Source organism: Ranitomeya imitator, chromosome 2 (genome assembly GCF_032444005.1).
Source record: "Ranitomeya imitator isolate aRanImi1 chromosome 2, aRanImi1.pri, whole genome shotgun sequence".
Lineage (NCBI taxonomy): Eukaryota > Metazoa > Chordata > Amphibia > Anura > Dendrobatidae > Ranitomeya > Ranitomeya imitator.
Window position 1 is genome coordinate 135411542 of NC_091283.1, and position 23976 is coordinate 135435517.

At 43.8% G+C, this 23976-nt stretch overlaps 1 protein-coding gene across 9 annotated transcripts in view; it reads right to left on the bottom strand.

Annotated features, from left to right (window-relative positions):
- Positions 1-1561: 1561 nt before the first annotated feature.
- DLG3 (discs large MAGUK scaffold protein 3) overlaps positions 1562-23976 on the bottom strand; it is a 299457-nt gene continuing 277042 nt past the window's right edge. For 6 of the 9 annotated variants that reach the window (XM_069747298.1, XM_069747301.1, XM_069747300.1 and 3 more), the window contains 8 exons: positions 22089-22134; positions 20412-20453; positions 20277-20327; positions 8753-8854; positions 8502-8674; positions 8312-8421; positions 2353-2444; positions 1562-1931 (listed from right to left, as the gene is read on the bottom strand). In XM_069747298.1, the coding sequence (XP_069603399.1) occupies positions 1825-1931; positions 2353-2444; positions 8312-8421; positions 8502-8674; positions 8753-8854; positions 20277-20327; positions 20412-20453; positions 22089-22134 (723 nt within the window). In that variant the 3' untranslated portion in view covers positions 1562-1824. The remainder of the gene's footprint in view (positions 1932-2352; positions 2445-8311; positions 8422-8501; positions 8675-8752; positions 8855-20276; positions 20328-20411; positions 20454-22088; positions 22135-23976) is intronic. The other 3 variants (XM_069747299.1, XM_069747306.1, XM_069747307.1) reach the window with 1 other exon arrangement.

Below are 23976 nucleotides of genomic sequence, written 5' to 3' on the forward strand. Positions count from 1 at the left end.
TTCCTAATCCATCTTTAAAGCCCATGTAAAATTTCCAATACAGGTTAAGAAAACATGCCGAACACTGAGCCTTTACATACAAAAACATTCTACCCATAAAACGATGGCCCCAAAAGATGGTGATGTGCTGCCTGCAGCAGACCTACAAGCAACTGGCTTACACCCGAAACGGATGAACCAAAACACTTTGATTTTTACAGACAATTGTTCTTAAATCCAGAATATGAAAATTGATCTTTGTCAACACTTCTCTAATCTGCAGGCTGTAAATTAATGCGTGCATGTTTCCCAATATTAAAAAAAAAAACAAAACTAGATCTCGCTGCCCCCTAAAAAGGCTCACAAGTATTCAGGTGTGCTTCCGCTGCGATTTTAAAAAACAATTTGTTATTATAAACGTAAAATGAAAAACATGTGGATTTAATACCAGTCAATTTAAAAATGAAAGTTACCATGAAAAAAAAAGGAGAGATTACACAGTGATACAACATAGTCCTAAAAAAAAAATTAAAATAAAAAAATGAACACATTCTCGTGCAAACTCAAGAGTCAGACTCTTGTCTCTCGCATTCCCTTCTTCACAACTGGCTACTTCCTTCCCTTCTTTGCAACAGAAGTCCTGGAACAGAGTCACCATTACTGGTCCTCAGATTCATGAAATGGCCAGCAAGGAGGAAGCGATCCCATGCACACCTTAGTAATAAGAACACGTGCAGACCCCCAGGGGTGAACTCCCAAAAATCTACAGAATGGTAAAGACGGAAAAGCTTTCCAATCTTAAAACAAATGTAGCGCCAAACAGTAAAGACCTTCCACAAAGGCGCACGGCACAGCATTGCACCAGGCGTATAAGGGACACTAGCCATATTAACGTACCATTTCATTAGAGCTTGCCAGGGGCGTTTCTTCTACCCCTGGACAAGAGGATCGCTTTGTTTTAGAAGCTTTCATTTGGCTCACAGGTCAGTTAAATCATATGCGAAGTTCTCAAATGTTAAAGATGAAAGACTCCACTTGCCTTTGAATATAAAAATCATATCTTAAGGTGTACTGTCAGTTTTCTATGAGGTGAAGGCAACCAAAAAAAATAAAAATACATTTGGAGAAACGTTCAATCTTGACAAGCTGCAAAAAGGCAGCTAGAGCCTGCGCTGAACTCCTGTATATTTGGTGCCGGCGGAAACAACCACATACAGCAGAAGTACCAGTTCCTTTTACCCAGACGTATGACTTGCAGCCACGGTGGGTAGGCTGTATAGTACCAGAACAGAGCCTAAGGCTCCGTCCATCACAGAAAAAAAAGAACCTTAAAAAAAATCCTTACAAACAATAGAATAGCAGGGACAAATATCCCATCACAGCCAAAATATATATAATATATATATATATAATCATATATAAATTATATATACACATACACACGCACGCACACACATTATATATATGTATATAAATATGCCTTCTTCCAATCCAGCAGGGATGGGGGCTTTGAGGAAAAGGGTGGGTGGTTTGGAGACGGGAGGACATGGCCTCTTCTGCTCTTTTTTCCCTTTTTTTTTTTGCATTTTATAACCTAAGTGTTTAAAGTCTGTTCTTGCCCCAGTCAAGTAAGGACAGGATTTTCTTGAAGACCCCACAATATTCCCCAAAGGTTCAGTGTAATGACACTCAAGTTGCAGATTCCAAGAACCAGTGGAGTCCATTGGGCTCTGATGGGACATTTTTCTGTGTTTGATGGCAGATGCACATTAAACCCCACTCCATTTCTCTGGGGGTATGGGTCGCAGAGGATTGTAGACAGATAACAGCAGTCCAATAGAAGAGTTAGAGTTTTTCAGGAGATGGCACCCAAATGTGATGTCCAGAATGATCCTCGATTATCTGCTTGATCTTGTTATAAATTTCTTCCAACGACTCGCCCTGTACAATGGCTGTGAAAGACACAACAGTTTTACATTAAATATGGGCTGAGCACAGCGGGGGCTTGAATAAAGTCATAAAAGCTGTACAGCCACATGATCCCCCTGCTACAGAAATGCACATATTTCTAAAGAAAAGGGCAATGGATCTCCCCCTCGCCACCAATCACTGCAGTTAAAAGCTCTCATAGTAACAGATGCAGAGTTCAGCCGTCCCAAATACAAAACATTATCAGTAGGGAGCAGACTGGCAAAGGCTTATACAGAACGGGACAGTATCAGCCATGCTTGATCCTTCTATCCCAACAAATCTGCCATTGGGGGAAGACTCCAGAAACGAATGAAACCAATGCTGCAGATGAAAGTGGTGGGGGTCAGGCTTTCATGGATAAGGCCACCTTAGGAAAGAAAAATGGATCCAAAAGCTACTTACCTGTGAAAAATTCTCCGAACTCTTGCTCCAGTTTGGTGGCTTTATCAAACATCTTGTGAGCTTGTTCAAAAGTTTGCCTTCGGTTCATTTCCCTATTAAAAACAGACACGTCTAATCAGGTTTTGGTCTTGATAGTTCTTACTTTAAAAAGTGTGAATGCATTCAGCAGAATAGACCACACTCAAATGGGTTACATTAAAAATTCCTGTATTCAGACACCGCCAAGAACATGGATAAGTAGCAACTATGCACACACTTACATTTCCATCATTCACATCATTAAATGAGAAAATGGAGAACAGATTAATGGGCGGTATGTAGTGTGCAGCAGCACTTTGTTTATTGTATTATTATATGTTTGTCCTTGACTTATGTTATGGGGCATATTTATCTATATATTCAGAAACGCACACAAAATTATATATATGTGTATATATATATATATATATATATATATATATATATATATATATATATATATATATATATATATATATATATATATATATATATATATATACACACACATACACACACACATACACACTATATAATTGTCTAAGGGTCACTTCTGTCTTTCTGTCTTGGATATTCATTGGTCGCGGCGGCCACAGTCCGATTAGTCCCTCCCTACTTCTCTGCAGTCAGTGCCCGGCGCCCGCTCCATACTCCCCGCAGTCACCGCTCACCTCACACAGGGTTAATGCCAGCGGTAACGGACCGCATTATGCCGCGGGTAACTCACTCAGTTATCGCCGCTATTAACCCTGTGTAACCAAGTTTTTACTATTGATGCTGCCTATGCAGCGTCAATAGTAAAAGGATCTAATGTTAAAAATAATAAAAATAAAAAATCATTATATACTCACCTTCTGCCTCCTTTCCCACTCATGCAAGCGGCAGGTTCCGGTGGCAAGGATGGTATGCGACAAGGACCTGCCATGATGTCACGGTCATGTGACCGCGACATCATCACGGGTCCTGCGCTACCAACCCTGGGACCAGAAGCTGCCGAGTGCACCGCACACAGGCGACATAACTACAAGGGTTCCCTCGGAAGGTGAGTATATGTTTCTTTTTTAACCTGTGACATACATGGCTGGGCAATATACTACGTGACTGGCCAATATACTACGCGACTGGCCAATATGCTACGCGGCTGGCCAATATGCTACGCGGCTGGCCAATATGCTACGCGGCTGGCCAATATACTAGGTGGCTGGGCAATATACTACGTGGCTGGGCAATATACTACGTGGCTGGGCAATATACTACGTGGCTGGGCAATATACTACGTGGCTGGGCAATATACTACGTGGCTGGGCAATAAAGTTCTCAATCAACCCAAAGGACCCAAATGTCAAAGCTTAATATTTTTGGAAGTTGGAGTGTTTTTTTTTTTTTTTTTAGATTTGGCTATCTTAGGAGGATATCCGTTTGTGCAGGTATCTATTATTGTGCAGAATTACTAGGCAACTTAATAAAAGCCAAATATATTTCCATCTCACTTATTCATTTTCACCAGGTAAACCAATATAACTGCACAAAATTTAGAAATAAACATTTCTGACATGCAAAACCAAAACCCCCCAAAATTAGTGACCAATATAGCCACCTTTCTTTATGATGACACTCAGCAGCCTCCATCCATAGATTCTGTCAGATGCTTGATCTGTTTACGATGAACATTGCGTGCAGCAGCCACCACAGCCTCCCAGACACTGTTCCGAGAGGTGTACTGTTTTCCCTCCCTGTAGATCTCACATTTTATGAGGGACCACAGGTTCTCTATGGGGTTCAGATCAGGTGAACAAGGGGGCCATGTCATTATTTTTTCTTCTTTGAGACCTTTACTGGCCAGCCACGCTGTTGAGTAGTTGGAGGCATGTGATGGAGCATTGTCCTGCATGAAAATCATGTTTTTCTTGAACGATACCGACTTCTTCCTGTACCACTGCTTGAAGAAGTTGTCCTCCAGAAATTGGCAGTAGGTCTGGGAGGTGAGCTTAATTCCATCCTCAACCCGAAAAGGTCCCACAAGTTCATCTTTGATGATACCAGCTCATACCAGTACCCCACCTCCACCTACTGGCGTCTGAGTCGGAGTGGAGCTCTCTGCCCTTTACTGATCCAGCCTCTGGCCCATCAAGAGTCACTCTCATTTCATCAGTCCATAAAACCTTTGAAAAGTCAGTCTTAAGATATTTCTTGGCCCAGTCTTGACGTTTTATCTTATGTTTCTTGTTCAAAGGTGGTCGTTTTTCAGCCTTCCTTACCTTGGCCATGTCCCTGAGTATCGCACACCTTGTGCTTTTTGTTACTCCAGTAACGTTGCAGCTCTGGAATATGGCAAAACCGATGGCAAATGGCATCTTGGCAGCTTCACGCTTGATTTTCCTCAATTCATGGGCAGTTATTTTGCACCTTTTTTGCCCAACACGCTTCTTGCGACCCTGTTGGCTATTTGCCATGAAACGCTTGATGGTTTGGTGATCACGCTTCAAGAGTTTGGCAATTTCAACACTGCTGCCTCCCTCTGCAAGACATTTCACAATTTTGGACTTTTCAGAGCACATCAAATCTCTTCTCACCCATTTTGCCAAAGGAAAGGAAGATGCTTAATAATTAAGCACACCTTATATAGGGTTTTGATGTCATTAGACAACACCCCTCCTCATTACAGAGATGCACATCACCTGATTTACTTAATTGGCATTTAGCCCTCAAGCCTGAACAGCTTGGAGTAGGACAACATGTATAAAAAGTATCATGTGATCAAAATACAACTTGCCTAATAATTATAATATATATACACACACACGTATGTATGTATGCATGCATATATGTGTGTGTGTGTGTGTGTGTGTGTGTGTATGTGTATATATGTATATATATATATATATATATATATATATATATATATATATATACATATATATATACATACATATACACACATATATATATATTTTACCCATAGGCTTGTTGTTAATGTATTCACCCCCATTGTATTTTTACCCGTTTAATTACATTACAACCTGTGTATAAATGTATTTGAAATAGGAATTGTGTCTGATGTATCAGCATGAAATAGTCTAAGGCTACTTTCACACTAGCGTTAACTGCAATCCGTCACAATGCGTCGTTTTGCAGAAAAAACGCATCCTGCAAAAGTGTTTGCAGGATGCGTTTTTTCTCCATTGACTAACATTACGCGACGCATTGCGACGGATTGCCACACGTCGCAACCGTCGCGCCGTGTTTCGGCCGACCGTCGGCCGCAAAAAACGTTCCATGTAACATTTTTTGCAGCCGACGGACCGTCTTTTCCGACAGCGCATGCGCGGCCGGAACTCCTCCCCCACCTCCCCGCACCTCACAATGGGGCAGCGGATGCGCTGAAAAGCAGCATCCGCTGCACCCGTTGTGCGGCGGAGGCAACGCTACCGTCGGTAACCTCGGCCCGACGCACTGCGACGGGCCGGGCCCGACGCTAGTGTGAAAGAAGCCTCAGTTGGTGAAGTGAGAAAAAGATAGGCATACAATAAATGTATAGGCTCAAACAACCAAAAATTAGCACGTGCATGTGTATTCACCCTTTTGCTATGAAGCCCCTAAAAATTTATGATGCAAGCAATTACCTCCATAAGGCTGCCGTCACACTAACATTATTTGGTCAGTGTTTTACATCAGTATTTGTAAGCTAAAACCAGGAGTGGAACAATCAGAGAACAGTATAATAGAAACATATGCACTACTTCTGTATTTAACACCCACTCCTGGTTTTGGCTTACAAATACTGATGTAAAATACTGACCAAATACTGATAGTGTAATGGCAGCCTAGGTTCACATGCTTAGTGACAGGACGTCCACCTGTGTGCAATCTAAGGGTAAGTTCACACAGGCCATTTTTTTATGCTAATTTTCAGATGCTTTTTACAGTATCAGCAAAGCCTATGAGATTTCAGAAATCTCATGCACACACATTGGTTCTTTGTTTGATCAGTATTTTGAGGTTTGCTGCGTTTTTTGGACATAGAGCATGTCACTTCTTTCAGCATTTTTGCTGCATTTTTTACCCATTGACTTGAATGGGTGTTGAAAGAGTGCAGCAAAAACGCAGGTATCGTTATTTGCTGTGTTTTTGCTGCTGAAAATCCAAGGACATCAGCATAGACAAAGAAAGAAAAAAAAAAAAACGCACCAAAAAAACAGACCAAATACGCACCTAAACCTGCGTTTTTGAAGCAGCTTCTTTCCTGTCAAGAAGATCAGATTTTGCTGCTGCAAAAAACAAAAAAAAAGCCGCAAAAATGCCCTGTGTGAACTTACCCTAAGTGTCACATAGCTGTCAGTATATACACACACTTTGGCTGAAAGGCCTCAGAGGCTGCAGCATCATAATGGAAGAGGCAGCAGCAACTAAACACCATGAAGACCAAGGAGATCTCCAAACAAGTCAGAAGTACAAGTCAGGGTTTGGTTATGGAAACAAATATCCCAATCTCTGACGATCCCTCAGAGCACCATCAAATCCATTATCAAATAGAAAGAACATGGTAACCCTGAAGGAGCTGCAGAGTTCCCATGCAGGAACAGGATCTGTCCATATTCTTATTACTTCGCCATTTATTCCATGGCACTTTACATGTCCATATGACCACGATAAGCCATACACTCCATAGAGGAGGCCTTTATTGTAAAGTGGACAGAAAAAAAGCCTTTACTTACACACAAACTGCAAGGCTTATTTTGAGGTTGCCAAAAGACATGTTAGAGACTACACAAATGTACGGAGGAAGGTGCTGTGGTCAGATGAGACCAAAATTGAACTTTTTGGCCACGAAGGTAAACATTATGTCTGGCGCCAAACTAACAGCTCATCACCCCAAGAACACCATATTTTTCAGCAGCAAGGACAAGGAATATGGTCAGAGTCCAGAGGAAAATGGATGAAGCGAAATACAGGGATATTCTTGAGCAAAATCTGTTTCAGTCTGTCAGTGATTTGAGACTGGGACGGAGGTTCACCTTCCACCAAGGCAGTGAGCCAAAGCAAACTGCTAAAGCAACACTTGTGGTTTTAAGGGAAACGTGTACATTTTCTGGAGTGGCCTAGTCAAAGCCCAGACCTTAATCAAATTAGGAATCTGTGGTCAGATTTGAAGATTGCTGTTCACCAGAGGAAACCATCAAACTTGGAAGAACAATCAGGGGCCGAATAATATTGCACGCCCCACTTTTCAGTTTTTGAATTTCCACAAAAATTTAAAATAACCAATAAAGTTCCTTCAACTTCGCAATTGTGTTCCACTTGTTGTTGATTCTTCACCAAAAATTTAAATTTGGTATCTTTATGTTTGAAGCATGAAATGTGGGAAAAGGTTGAAAAGTTCGAGGGGGCCAAATACTTTCGCAAGGCACTGTATATACATATACACACACTGTTTACATTTCATCATTCTTAATGGGGGAAAAAGTGAAGTGATTTGGTTTTTTTTCTTTTTTAAGATCAATTAGAGGATCATGAAACCATAATAGTCCAATAGCTCACACTAACACTGCCGAGTTGCACAGGTGGACTAAAGTGGCAGCCGTGCACCTTTTGAGCAGGTCCCTGGCTGCCATAGGGATCAATGGGAGCTGGAGATTGCACCGATGAGGTCATTTAAATGTCGCAGTTAGATTGATTGCATTCTCTATAGGTCTCACAGCAGTGATCAGGGCTCAGCTAAGGATCCATTGATCGAGGAACATACATAACGTGCTAGGTATATAGCATATTCTAGAAAGCTTTGTACATGGATGTAGATTTCTACAGTCACCAAGATCAGTTTTCTTTCTGCATTAATTCAATTTTGTGATGGATCCCTTTTCACACGGTGTCCTGTTTTCTACAAAGACATCACAAACAGCTATGGAAATGATAGGTGAGAAAGCACCAGATAATCACTTACATGAGAGCTTCTACTGATTTTGGTTTGATAAAAATAGCAATGGGAAAGAGTTGTGCTTGTTGCAGTCGCTTAATAGCATTCCCAGATACATCAAGAATGCAGTGCTTTCCCTGGAAGAGAGAACATGAGATCAATCATCACACAGGATAAGAGCAGATCCCAAATGACTGAGCACCACTGTAATAGGTACCCTTTCTGCCACTGCCCGTACAGACTGAATACTGGTCCCATACAGGTTGTCATTAAACTGGCCAGCCTCTATGAATTTGTTGTCCTGAATGTCTTTTTCCATCTGCTCCCGAGAAGAAACAAAATGATAGTCTTGCCCATCAAGCTCAGTCTCCCTTCGAGGTCTTGTTGTGTCTGCAGTAAGTAATTGATAGGCATTAGTACAAGAAGAGAGACAAAAGGAATAAGAGAACTATAAGGACGCACACTTACGTGGGACACAAGAGCCAAATTTGTGAGAAAATTCAGAAATAAGGTCATCATTAATTCTGTCCTTCAGTGGACCCAAGATAATGACTGGTCTTGTGTAATGTACTGGGAACAAAATGACAAAGCATTAGCACATTTTCCAAACTACAGAATAGAAGACCGCCTGTCACCAGTGTATAGAAGCTTGTATTCTAACAAAAGTAATGACCGCTGCATCAAACTGTTTTTTATTTTATGGAATTGAGCAACAGAGGAGGTCTGACCCCATCAGGATAACACAAAGGCTCCAGACATATGGTGACCATTATCACCAGACCTCTGAAGATGACTTAGCAGTAAAAACATAGAGGTGGTCAATAAGAGTTGTTTTTAATTATTGTGACCTTTAGTTAGGGAAAGACTGAGTAGCCAAGGCATAATAATGACATCTGTGATTTCACAAGTACACTTTATATACAGTGCAGCTGGATGGTAATACTCTGCAGTGGCCACTAGATGTCCCAATACTACTGCAGAGTGACATCCATGGTCCATTATGGTTGTCCCCATTTGTACATTCTGCATACAAGTATCTTTGGATTATATTTTTTTACTTAAGGGAACCGGTCAGCTGTTTTGGCCGATATAAGATGCGGCCACTGCCTTTCAGAGCTTATCTATAGCATTCTATAATGCTGTAGATAAGCCCCCAATCCGACCTGCAAGATAAGAAAATCGTAGTTACTTACCGATAACGGTATTTTTCTGATCCCATGATGGCACCACGGAGAGAGAGGGATCCGCCCTCAGGGACAGGAAACCTACACGTGAAAAAGGCGGTACCTCTCTCCCACATCAGCTGGTTTACAGAGCCTTAACAGAACTTCAGCTGTAATTTAAACGGTTAAACTAACAAGAATATTTTAATCTTAATTTTAAGCTTATAAGAGGCACCGCGTGACTAAATATTAATAATTAATCCTAGTGTGCACACACACATGTGAAGGGAGGGAATGCACAGGTGCCGTCATGGGATCAGAAAAATACCGTTATCGGTAAGTAACTATGATTTTCTCTTTCCCCCATGACGGCACCACGGAGAGAATTTCATAGAATGTACATTTGGGGGGGACCACTGCCTCCAGAACCCTTTTGCCAAAGGTGAGGTCTGAAGAAGAGGTCAAGTCTAGGTGGTAATGATTAAAGAATGTAGGGGGAGAAGACCAAGTGGCTGCTCTACATATCTGCTTAATTGAGGCTCCGGCTCTCTGCCCAGGAGGCCGCCACCAATCTGGTCGAATGAGCTCTAACCCCCTCTGGAATGGCTTCGTTACACGAGGAATACTAAAGGAGGATAGCGTCTCTTATCCATCTCGCCAGAGTGGCTTTTGATGCTTTATGTCCCTTCTTTGGACGCTGAAAGCACACAAACAGAGACCTATCCCTCCTACAGTCCCTCGTGGCTGACAAGTATTGGATTAAGCATCTTCTGACATCTAGTGTGCGTAGGAGTTCTTCCTTTTTATTTCTGGGGTTGGGACAGAAAGAGGGCAGAGAGATTTCCTGTGATCTATGGAAACGTGATGCCACTTTAGGAAGATAGGACGGGTCGGTCTTAAGGACCACTCTATCATCTAGCATCTGGGTTAGAGGCGGGTACGCTGATAAAGCCTGTATATCACTAATTCTGCGAGATGATGTTAGTGCTACGAGGAGAGAGGTTTTGAGGGACACGATTTTTAGAGAGGCTTGTGACAACGGCTCGAAGGGTGCTTTAGTCAATGCAGAGAGTACCAAGTTTAGATCCCAGGGAGGCGTAGTGCGGTGGAAAATGGGTCTAGATCTACTTGAGGCTTTAATAAACCTCATTACCCAGCGATTCCCCGATAAGTCGCAGTTGTAAAGGGCTCCTAAAGCTGCTACTTGAACTTTAAGGGCTCCTTTTCACTTGCTTGAAATACGTGCGAGTCTCGCGTGTTAAAATCAAGCTCTGGCACTGCCACCAGAGCGGAGCGTGCAGCTGCATAGCAACACATGGAGCCGCATGCTCCTCTCCGGAGTGCCTGCGCCAGAGCAGGGTTTTAACATGCGAGACTGGCACGTATTTCTCGCAAGTGAGAAGGAGTCCTTAAGGTACCGTCACACTAAGCGACGCTGCAGCGATACCGACAACGATCCGGATCGCTGCAGCGTCGCTGTTTGGTCGCTGGAGAGCTGTCACACAGACAGCTCTCCAGCGACCAACGATCCCGAGGTCCCCGGTAACCAGGGTAAACATCGGGTTACTAAGCGCAGGGCCGCGCTTAGTAACCCGATGTTTACCCTGGTTACCATCGTTAAAGTAAAAAAAACAAACACTACATACTTACCTACCGCTGTCTGTCCCCGCCGCTCTGCTTCTCTGCACTCCTCCTGTACTGGCTGTGAGCACAGCGGCCGGAAAGCAGAGCGGTGACGTCACCGCTCTGCTTTCCGTCCGCTGTGCTCACAGCCAGAGCAGAGAAGCACAGCGCCGGGGACAGACAGCGGTAGGTAAGTATGTAGCGTTTAAAAAAACAAACAAACGCTACATACTTACCTACCGCTGTCTGTCCCCGGCGCTGTGCTTCTCTGCTCTGGCTGTGAGCACAGCGGACGGAAAGCAGAGCGGTGACGTCACCGCTCTGCTTTCCGGCCGCTGTGCTCACAGCCAGTACAGGAGGAGTGCAGAGAAGCAGAGCGGCGGGGACAGACAGCGGTAGGTAAGTATGTAGTGTTTGTTTTTTTTACTTTAACGATGGTAACCAGGGTAAACATCGGGTTACTAAGCGCGGCCCTGTGCTTAGTAACCCGATGTTTACCCTGGTTACCAGCGAAGACATCGCTGAATCGGTGTCACACACACCGATTCAGCGATGTCTGCGGGGAGTCCAGCGACGAAACAAAGTTCTGGACTTTCTTCCCCGACCAGCGACAGCACAGCAGGGGCCTGATCGCTGCTGCCTGTCACACTGGACGATATCGCTAGCGAGGACGCTGCAACGTCACGGATCGCTAGCGATATCGTCTAGTGTGACGGTACCTTTAGTGTGCTTGTTGCTAACCCCTTTTCCAACCCTTTCTGAAGGAACTCTAGTACTTCTTTGATTGGAATCTCCCCGGATAAACTGGCACCCGAGTGACAAAAATCTCCTCCAAACCTTCCCGTACACCTAGGAGTCACAGATTTCCTACTTGAGAGAAGAGTAGACTGTAGGTTTGCAGAGAATCCCTTTTTTTGTGGTTTTTCCAAACAACTTTATTAACATTTTCAACCAAAACAAGACATAAAATATTAAACGCCGATTCCGATAAAGGAGGGCGACCAGTCACCAGTGGCCTCAAAAAATCCTTTAAAATAGTAAACTGCATAAAAGCCGATGAGGGAACATCAAACCTATCTTTAAGGTGGGTAAATGACACAAATTTGTTACCATCAAAGATGTCATGTAGTTTAGAGATTCCTCAGTCAGCCCAATTTGAATGCAGATCAAACGAGAAAACAGTAGCCAAAAATGAGAGGGGAAGTCTCAGCAAAAGCTCCATCTTGGCAAAACCGCTTTTAATTTTGAGAAATTTCCGCCATGCCACATGAACAGCTACAAAAATCGTATGATCAGACCGAAGCAAAGACTTAGAGGTGAATAAATTCATAATAATATTACAAGGTGGAGAATTTCTATTAAAATAGAATTCCAATTCCACCCATGAAGGTGTATGATCTGCAGACCACCAATATAGACTGTTTAATCAAATTAGAGAAATAATAGGCCGAAACATTAGGAAGACCCATACCTCCACGCAATTTATGTTTATACAGTAGACTAGAGGCTATACGAGCTCTCGTTGCCCCAAACACATTGAGGTGTGCCTGTAAACTGGTCAAATAGGAAGTAGAAACAAGTAAAGGAAGGGACCTGAAGACAGAGAATCCTGGGAAGAATTATTGATTTTACAATAAGGCATCTTCCCCACCATGATAATACTTTATCATCATAAAATCTAAGCTCTTTAGAAATGGAAGCAATAAGATAATCCAAATTGCTGGGAATCAAGTAGCTAAGGTTTCTAGAAAACCTCAGGCCCAAATAAACAATATCCCTCTCCGCCCAACTCCAGGGCGAAATATCTTTTATACTCCGGATTTGAGAATCAGTGAGATTAAATTGGAAAATTTTTGACTTGGACTTGTTTATTTTAAAATATGAAAAAAATGAAAAAAATTTTAAGAAGGGTTTGCAAATGTGGAATAGAATGACAAGGATTGGCAAGGGACAGGAGAATATCATCAGCATATAAACTGATCCTAAATTCCTTACGATCCGTGCGAACTCCCTCTATGGAGGGATTATCTCTAATGAGCTGGGCTAATGGCTCTATGGCAAGGGCAAAAAGCAATGGAGAAAGGGGGCACCCTTGCCGGGTACCATTAGACATTGGAAATGGGGAAGAAAAGTGATTATTAATATAAATTTTTGCCTGAGGATCGGAATATAAAGCCATAATGTTATTTATAAAGTCCAAATCAAAGCCAAATTTTTGTAGGGAACATTTGAGAAAAGTCCAATTTAAGTGATCAAATGCTTTCTCTGCATCAAGGGAAAATAAAGTGGAGTTAATTTTTTGGGAATTAATTAATTTAATAATATTTATCAGCCTCCTGGTACCTTCAATGGATTGCCGATGCTTGATAATCTGGTCCGTGGAAATTAATTTAGGCAAAATAAGGTTAAGGCGGTTAGCTAAGACTTTGGAATAAATTTTGAGATCAGTATTAATTAATGAAATGGGACAGTAATTAAGTATTTGATCAGGACTAGTATGAGGCTTGGAAAATAAGTATAATTGTGGCATCCAAATTTTCCCTTTTGGAAAGAACCAACGGACGCAGCGGCATTGAAAATTTGAACTAAATGGGCGACAAGAATTTCACGGAATGATTTATAAAAATTATTGCTATAACCATCAGGACCAGGGTCCTTATAAGATTTCAATTGTTTTATTGTGTCACTAATCTCTTCTGCAGTAAAAGGATCAGCCAAAAAGTCTGCATCCATGGAAACAAGTTGTGGAAGATTGACAGAAGACAAAAAATCATCAATAGATCTCGCACCTGGAATGGGAAGAGAGGGATCAGACCGCAAATTATATAATTGTTTGAAATATTGTGCAAATTCATTTGCAATGTCCTGTGGGTGGATGAGAGAAATGCTCTTAGGAGAAATGATCTTGTCGATTTGGTTACTTATTCTAACCCTATTAATTTTATTGAACATAAAACGAGTGGGCTTGTTAAGGGACATAATAATTGAGTTTTGATTGTTTGACCGCAGAGTCATAAAATGAAAAAATTGTGGCCCTCAATTCATTCCTAAGATGGGATAAATCAGTCAAAGTTTTGGAACAAGGGGTTAGGTTATTGGCCAATGCCAACTCCTTTTTAATCAAGGCTTGTAAATGTTTAATCTTTTGGCGGTTAAAATGTTTAATACGGGCGGAAATATGAATGAGTGCGCCACATAGAACCACCTAGTGCGCGTTCCACTGGAAGAATCCCTTCTTAATTAAAAGATCCCTTTCAAATTCCAGGCCGTCATATGTAAGTTTTTTTCTTGTGGGTGATTTACCGGCCCCTGACAGAAGTTTTGGGATGTCTGGAAGAACCCAAGGGTCTGTTATGGACATTATCCGTAGCCACGGAAACCATGCTCTTTTCAGCCAAAAGGGTGCTATCATAATTACACTTGCCCTGTCCTCCTGAATCTTCCTCAACACTAAGGGAATTAGCGCCATTGGGGAAAAGGCATAGGCTAGATTAAAATCCTAGGGAATTGAAAAGGCATCTAGGGTCACTGGGCTCCCCCATGGGTCGATTGAACAAAAGGCGCGAGTTTTCCGGTTTAGATTATTTGCGAACAATTCTATCCCCAGAAGGCCCCAAAGCTGTACTATGTGGTTGAAAACTGCCTGGTTCAATTCCCACTCCCTTTGCCTCAACTGTGTTCGGCTTAGAAAATCTGCGGCACGATTCTCCGTGCCCTTGATATGAAGGGCCGATAAAGAGGCTAGATTGGACTCTGCTGACAGCAGGATGGATCTCGTTACTTCCATCAATGCCCGAGACCTGGTGCCCCCTTGGTGATTCAAATATGCTACCACTACCTTGTTGTCCGAGAGCACTCTTACGTGATGGGATTGGAGGGAGTCTAGAAAGTGGTGGATAGCACACTCCACTGCCAGGAGTTCTTTAATATTTGAGGAGACGAGTTTTTGTTCTTCCGACCAAGGACCCTGAGCAATCCGATTGTCTAAATGAGCCCCCCAGCCCCAGGGACTTGCGTCTGTGGTTAGAGTTATAGATACTGGCCATACCCAAGGGACGCCCCTCGCTAGGTTGCTCGGATTCGCCCACCAAGCTAGGGAACGTATTGTTTTTGCGGAGATTGTTAAACGCTTTTCTAAATTCCCTTTTAAGCGAGACTCTGCTTCTAGTATCTCTCATTGTAGGTCCCTGGTATGAATTTGGGCCCATTGGACCGCTGGGATACAGGCCGTCATTGATCCTAGTATGGACATCGCTTTGCGCAAGGTGATGACTGGGGATCCCCTCAGTTGTGCTACTGTGGCATGTTCAAAATTTTCTCTTCGGGGAGACGGCATTCTTGTCTGATCGAGTCTATCGTTATCCCTAAGTACTGTTGTACTTGGGTTGGGGTAATTCTGGACTTTGCCAAGTTCAACATCCAACCTAGATTTGTCAGGGAAGTCATCACTTTGTCCAACTGTTGAGTGCAATGGAGAGAGGACTTGCCAATTACCAGGAGGTCGTCCAGATATGGCACTATTAGTATTATCTTGCTCTTATGTGAGCCATGACCTCCGCCATCAGTTTCGTAAAAACCCTCGGGGCTATGGCTATACCAAAGGGGAGGGCTTTGAATTGGTACGATACGATACGATACCATAATTTCCCACGGGATCAATAAAGTGTATCACAGCAGCACAACTTACATCATAAAAATCATAAAATGAATTACTTAATTGACATGACAGTTTGTTGACAGAAGGACATTATACATTAGAATAGGACATACACAGCGGGTGAACTGAAAAGTAGAAGAAATAAAGTGGACAATCACCTTTATGATTTAACCCTAATGTTATTGTTGTACATCCCCATAGCAGTTGGCACAAACGATTTCCTAAATTTTTCCTTCTTACACCTCAGAAGTATTAGCCGGTTACTGAAGGTGCTCTTCTGTCTCATGAATAGCTCATATAGTGGATGTGCATTATTGTTCATAATTGCCATACACTTTCTCAGAGTTCTTCTCTCCACTACCTCCTCAAGAGAGTCCAGATTGCAGCCAACAGCAGAGCTTGCCTTTTTGATAAGCTTATTCAGCTTATTAGCATCAGAGGCCCGCACACTATTACCCCAGCATATGATAGCAAAAAAGATGGCACTTACCACCACAGACTGGTAGAACATTTCTAACATTTTGCTGCACACATTAAAAGACCTCAGTTTCCTTAGGAAATACAATCTGCTCATCCCCTTCTTGTAGACAAACTCTGAGTGGCATCTCCAGTCCAGTTTGCTATCCAAATGTACCCCCAAATATTTGTAACTCTCCACCTGCTCTACCTCCTGACCAGCAATAGTGATCGGTAAGCATTCCATCTTTATCCTGCTATAGCTGGCCACCAACTCCTTGGTTTTCTTAACATTTAGTTGTAGATAGTTACCATTGCACCAATCCACGAAATTCAACACCACCCTTCTATATTCCTCATCCCCCTGATCTCCCCTAATAGAACCCACAACCACGGAGTCATTCGAAAATTTTTGAAGGTGGCAAAGATGTTTTGACTCCCCTTGCATCACTACCGCCACCCCCTGAGGAATCTTTGGTGACCTAAATGGATTGGTACATGATAGTATGCGTCCTTGAAATCGATGACAGTCATGAAACAAGACGGATAATGTGTTCTCAGACAAGTTTTTATTGTTTCCATTTTGAAACTTTCCGTCACCAAGAATTTGTTTAGTTTTTCAAGTTTATAATTGTCCTGTCTTTCTCCTCTTGTGGGACTTCCTGCAGGATGTTCTTCATCAAAAGAGTTTGTACTTCTTTCTGGAGGGCTAGCTGTTCGGCCTCTATTTTCCTTGGCGGGGTTATGACAAAGTGATGGGATCGGACAGTGTGGAATTTTAGCTTCAGCCCTGTTCTTATGTTTAATACCATACACAAAATTTTTTCCCAGGCTAGAAAAAAGTGGGTTAACCTCCCTCCCGCCTGGGCACACCCTCATTGGGGTTGTTTTGGGGTTTATTGAACATGAAGCCTTTTCCCTTATAACTTTTGTCTTCCCACCACTCATTTTTAGGGGGCTTCCTGCGCATAAATCTTCTGCCCTGAAAGGGCAGTCTATAGGATTGGTTGGGAAACCCTGGGAAGGCCTTTTTCTTATCCCCTGCCTTTTCAAGAATGTCGTCTAGGGTTGGCCCAAATAAGAATTCCCCTTCACAGGGAATGGAGCATAGCTTTTATTTTGTTTGTAAGTCTCCCGGCCAACTCTTGAGCCATAAAGCCCTTCTTGCCGCATTTGAAAAAGAAGTAGACCTTGCCGCTAGCCTGAGTCTATAGAGGTATCCGCTAAGAACGCAGCTGCTCCTTTCAATATTGAGATCGAGTCAAAAACTGATTCTCTGGGAGATTTATGTTTTAATTGTGACTCTAGGTGGTCTAGCCACACTATAAATGCTCTGGCAGTGCATGTAGCTGGTTTCAATCCTCCTCTGGCCTCCTCCCAATAGCCTTTTAAGAATACCTCTGCCTTTTTGTCCATAGGGTCCTTCAGGGTCCCCAGGTCTTCAAAAGGCAAGGCAAATTTTTAGACGCTTTTGCAATAGCAACGTCTAGTTTTGGCGCTTTTCCCCAGAAAGAACAGACAGGATCATAGAAGGGGTATTTTCTCTTTGGGGTTAAGAGGACTTTTTTATCTGGCCTTTTCCATCCCTTTTTTTTTTTGAGATTGTATTTTCTCATTTAATGGAAACGCTCTCCATTTTTTTTTTGTTCTAGGCCAAATATCAAGTCTTGTGAATTTTTTTTGGGCCCGAGGCTCTACCAGCCCCATTGTTGCCCTAACTGCTTTTACAAAGGCATCTGTTTCTTCAATAGGGAAGCAATTGCGACCCCCCTCGGATGAGGGTGAACTGCTTGAACTGGAATGGTCGCTATCTTCCTCACTGGAACTTAATTCCGGGGATCTATGCCTGGATTTACGTTTTCTTTTTGAGCGCGTCTTCCACCTGAGTTTTCATTAGCTCCTTTAAGTTGGATGCAAATCTTTGGGACTCTTCACATATGGTGTTCTCTATGCACGTGGTACAGAGCTTTTTCACCCATGTAGTGGGGCAGCTCCACGGAACAGATTGCACATACTCTGTGCCTAACTTTTGCGGTACACTTCTTTCTTTAAGAAGACACAAACCCCATTTAGAAGGTCAACTTTCAGAGAGATCACTTACCCTCCTGCTGTAAGGAGAATACCGGTTCTGGCGTAGGAGTTGTCTCCACTACTTGAACCGCTGCTGGCATTTCGGATCCACCGGAGCCTCTGCTGTGCTGGGATCCTGAATTGCGACGCTGGGAGGAGGCATCCTTTTGCTGCTGTCGCTGCTGCGGTCGATGGCGCTGCTGTTGGTGGTGCTTCTTTGGAGGGGACTGCAGGGCCTGCTCAGCCGGTTGCTCTTGCTCACTCATGGTAAATATTGAGCACAATATTTTTACAAAGGCATCTGTTTCTTCAATAGGGAAGCAATTGCGACCCCCCTCGGATGAGGGTGAACTGCTTGAACTGGAATGGTCGCTATCTTCCTCACTGGAACTTAATTCCGGGGCAAATGCCCATCCTTTAATACTCCATGCGGGCGGCGCAGCATCAATTACCTAGTATTGCAGTGTGCCGCCCCGGAAACACTCCCTTGTGCCTGCGCACTCTGGATTACCCAGAGATGCTTTGCGGCCCAGGGCGGCGTCTCACTTTCCCGGCGTCCGGCCCTCAGGAGGGAGCGTCGGAATCGCCGGACAGCTGCTGATGCCCCGTAAGTCGCGGCACTTCCGTGTGGGTAGCCGCCGCCACCATCTCCTCCTGGCTATAGGTGGTCTGGCGGCATAGTGCCAGGAGACCACCGTCCCCTATTACCGGCCATAGGAATCTTTTAAGGGAGAGGCAGACTGGACCATGCTTCACTGCCTCTTCCCCTGCCTACGTACGGAGCCCGCCGACCCCAGAACCGTGGTCTTCGGAGGGGAGAAAACCACCAGGTCCGAGGCAGGGCCCCATGCTGCCTACATCGGCCTGATGGACACCCGGCATCCTACATCGGCTTTTTCAGGTATGCTGCAGGTCCCCCGTCAGGGACAGGAAACCGAACTGATGTGGGAGAGAGGTAGCGCCTTTTTCACCTCTAGGTTTCCTGTCCCTGAGGGCGGATCGCTCTCTCCATGGTGCAGTCATGGGGGAAAGAGGAAAATACGTTTTATCATACTCTCCCCTTGGGGATGCCTCCCATCTTCTTGGGACGCCGCCCTCCTGCTTCTTCATGGCTCCCTGGTATCGCGCTCCTGCGAAGGGCGTACTTTGCTCTACCTTCAACAGGACAGACAAGTACTGCAGTGCACAGGTGCTGGGCCTCTCTGACCTCTCCAGGCGCCTGCGCACTGCAGTACTTTGCTCTACCCTCAACAGGGCAGATAAGTATGCCTGCGCAGGAGCGCGATACCAGGGAGCCATGAAGAAGCAGGAGGGCGGCGTTGCAAGAAGATGGGAGGCACCGGACCTACGACACCCATCGGACCAGACCGCCCCCCGGGTGAGTAATAAAACTTATTTTTCTTATCTTTCAGGTCGGATCGGGGGCTTATCTACAGCATTACAGAATTCTGTATATAAGCCCTGAAAGGCGGTGGCCACATCTTATATCGGCCAAAACAGCTGACAGGTTCGCTTTAAATTAACGTATTTGGGGCTAAAAAACATTTTTCCAATTGGGATTCTATAAAAAAAATAAAAAAATCAAATCGGTTTGGCATTTACAGGTTCTAGTCCCCTAAACTTTTAACTTTGCTATGATCTGTGGTGAAAAACCAACTAACAGGATCGCAGGAAAAAGGACAGAATAAAGCCACGTTCACACGTTCAGTATTTGTAGCCAAAACCAAGAGAGGAACAAATCAGAGGAAAAGTGTAATAGAAACACGTCACCACTTCTGTATTTATCACCCACTCCTGGTTTTGGCTCACAAATACTGATGTAAAAAAGGTGGACAACCCCGTTAACTCCTTCAGTTATAACTTATTTCTCAGGGGACAAAGCTATAACAAGAAACTTGTTTTTTTTACACGACAAGTTGTAATTTCAAATGATGCCAATAACTATCAAATAACATACTGAAAAAGGGAGGGGAACCAGCTGGGGTAAATGAAAAGAAAAAGCAAGTAAGTGAACAAAACTTACTCTCTTGTCGAGTCACTGGCTCATATGATAGTATGGCATCTTCTTGTCCCTCTGTAGGGTCAGGAAAAAGTGATCATTGATTAAAATGAGAAGCAAAAAGAACAATAACATACATGTGAATCAATGGTGACTTACTGGAGCTGCTCTCGCTGTCACTGGTGTTTGACGTCACAGCTTCTGTAAAGTAATAGATTGTGATTATCAGGAGACCGTGAACCAGTCCGTGTACAAGGAAAACACTGCAGACATAGCATACAGGCAAGGGTTGGGTGACAAGACCAAGGGAAACGCTGTTAGAACAGCAAGCTCTACAAAGCGGCACTATCTAGACTTCTACATCGTCTACCCCAGGCCCGAGATCAGCGGCACTGCCTAGACTTCTGCATCGTCTACCCTAGGCAGAGATCAGCGGCACTGCCTAGACTTCTGCATCGTCTTCCCTAGGCCGAGATCAGCGGCACTGCCTAGACTACTGCATCGTCTACTCTAGACCCAAGGACAGAAGCACTACCTAGACTTCTACATCGTCTACCCGAGACCCAAGGACAGAAGCACTGCCTATACTTCTGCATCGTCTACTCTAGGACCAAGGACAGAAGCACTACCTAGACTTCTACATCGTCTACCCGAGACCCAAGGACAGAAGCACTGCCTAGACTTCTGCATCGTCTACCCTAGGCCTGAGATCCGTGGCACTGCCTAGACTTCTGCATCGTTTACTATAGACCCAAGGACAGAAGCACTGCCTAGACTTCTGAATCTACCCTAGGCCGAGATCAGCGGGACTACCTAGACTTCTGCATTGTCTACCCTAGGCCGAGATCAGAGGGACTAGAGACTTCTGCATCGTCTACCCTAGGCCGAGATCAGCGGGACTACAGAGACGTCTGCATTGTCTACCCTAGGCCAAGATCAGCGGGACTACAGAGACTTCTGCATTGTCTACCCTAGGCCGAGATCAGCGGGACTACAGAGACTTCTGCATCGTCTACCCTAGGCCGAGATCAGCGGGACTACAGAGACGTCTGCATTGTCTACCCTAGGACTGAGATCAGTAGGCGGATGCTCTATATACTACACATATCAATCTACTTTCAATACAAATTTCAGAAGCTCAAATCATTTTTTTTTAAATGTATACTGTATCTTTACGGTGTATCATTTGAAAAGTTCCAATAGCAGTTACAAAAATTTCCAACATTTACAACTACACATGTGAGGACTTTTCATACAGTTAAAGAAATTTTCCACTACTTGGACAACCCCTTCTCTTACCGCACACTTGGCCCCGATAAAATAAAAAAGCCTATACTCCTGTGTCAGTGCTGTTCCCGCAGCGTCGGCACTTGCTCTCTCCAGGGCTCTCGTGCTGCTGTTTGGGAGCCCTGGGAACGTGTGCCAACACCGCTGCCACAGCGTCGGCCCGGGAGTATAGGGTTTTTATTTTGTCGCGGCCAAGTGTGGGGTATGAGAAGGGTTTGTCCTAATAGTGGACAACTTCTTTAAGTTTAGCTTAACACAAGTAATTTTTGAATATAAAATTTTTTCAGAAATAAATCTGTGAAACAACCATTTAACCAGAAATAATCTGCAAACCATGAGGGTTGTCTTGTGATTAATGTCCAGTATACTAATCACTGGGGATTACAATAGATATATTATGGTCTAAACTAAGTCATTCTTCTACGCTGCAGCAGATCCTTCTATGTGTGATATGGGTAAGTAGTAACACTCCACAAAGTAGCACATACCCCCTTCCCTAACACGACATGCCCCAAGCAGACAGCCCTTCCCACTCACACAGAGACTTACTCAGGCTCTTTGATCCATAATAATCGTCACTTAAGCCAGGGAAGTCCTGATATTACAGACAAGAAAGAGGAGAAAGACAGACAGTGAGAGACAGCCAGGTAGAGACAGTGTTAGGAACAGCAGCCCAAAAAGGGGAAAAAAGAAAAGAAACATTCTAAAGAAGCTATATCCTCCTTATGGGGCATAGAAAACGTGTCCTTAAAGAGAATCTGAGAGCAGCATGATGCAGAGGCACAGAGCCTGATCCCTGTGATGTGTCACTTACTGGCCTGCATGGTGAAGTTCTAATGAAATCCCTCTTCTCTAATGTAGATGTAGCAAAGCTATGAATGCTGAGCTTTGTATAACCCCACCCACAGCCCTGATTGGCAGCTTGCTGCTTATGAACACAGGACGCTGCCAATCAGTGGTGAGGGCGGAGTTATACAGATTAGCTGGACATATTTCAGGGGGGTGCGTGCGCCTCCTCACGGATTCTGGGGTGGTATCGGTACATAGACGATATTTTGTTTATTTGGCACGGTTCGGTAGAACAACTTAAATCGTTCATGCAGGATTTGAATCGCAATAGCCTCAACATCAGGCTCACATACAACTTCAGTTGTAGTGAAATACCTTTTTTAGATATACTGCTGTTGGTCCGAGAAGATGGCTATATACATACAGATGTCTTTAGAAAAGAAACTTCGGTCAATGCGCTCCTCCATGCCTCCTCATCCCATTTGAACTCCACGATTGGAGCGATACCGATAGGGCAGTTTCTCAGAATGAAGAGAATCTGCTCTACTGAGGAGGCTTTTGACAGACAAGCGGTGGACCTTGGGGAGAGATTCCGCGCACGCGGTTATAGTAATAGGAGCATTAAACGGGGCCTCAATCGTGCTAAAAACCAGAAGAGGGGTGAACTTCTGTCCCAATCACACAAAAGAGAAAGAGAAGAGGGGAAAATTCGATACATCTCAACATATAACCACCAGTGGGGTCTGATGAGAAAAATTCTGAGCAGACATTGGCCAATTTTAAGAACTGAACCCACACTCACGAAATATCTCTCAGATGAAACGTTGATGACAGCGAGAAGGGGTAAGAACCTAAGAGATATGCTGGTCAGAAGCCATTACATAACTAAAGCTCCGGCCATTTTTGGAGCCGGCAAACAAAGATGGGGTTTTTTCCCGTGTGGCGACTGTTTGGCATGTCGCAATCATGTTAGGGCGACATCGTTCACCTCGGCTGACGGCCAGAGAGAATTTAAAATAACAGACTATATTAGCTGTAGTACGACATTTGTCGTATATATGGCCAAATGCTCATGTGGCCTGTCCTATGTGGGTCTTACCTCACGTGAGCTCAGGGTCAGGACACGTGAGCACATAAGAGACATTATGGGGGCAGGTAGGGTGGACGATGTTGCCACATTAAAAACCATACCTCGCCACTTTCGTCTTCACCATGGATGTAACCCAAAAGAACTCAAAATTTTCGGCATTGATCATGTGAGAGGTGGGATCAGAGGGGGAGATCTTAAGCGGACACTAGCGCAACTTGAATGCCGCTGGATAACAATATTGGGCACTATGTCCCCATCAGGCCTTAACGAACAACTTAGCTTTGCTCCATTTCTGTAGAAGTATCTGGGTCAGATTTTAGGTTCTCTGAGTTTTCTGGATTTTAATTTTGTGTGTTTTTTCATTCTTTATTTTTTAGTATTGTTCTTGTGCAGTTATATCTCGTCATCCACATGTTCTCAGAGCGGTCATGGACTTCAGGAAGTTATACGGGATCCCCTTGTCTTCATGCAAGATCCGAAGAAATCCAGGCTTTCATGGTTTTGTTCACATGTATATCATATTTTTATATTATTTTTGGTATTTTTTTGATGACTCAT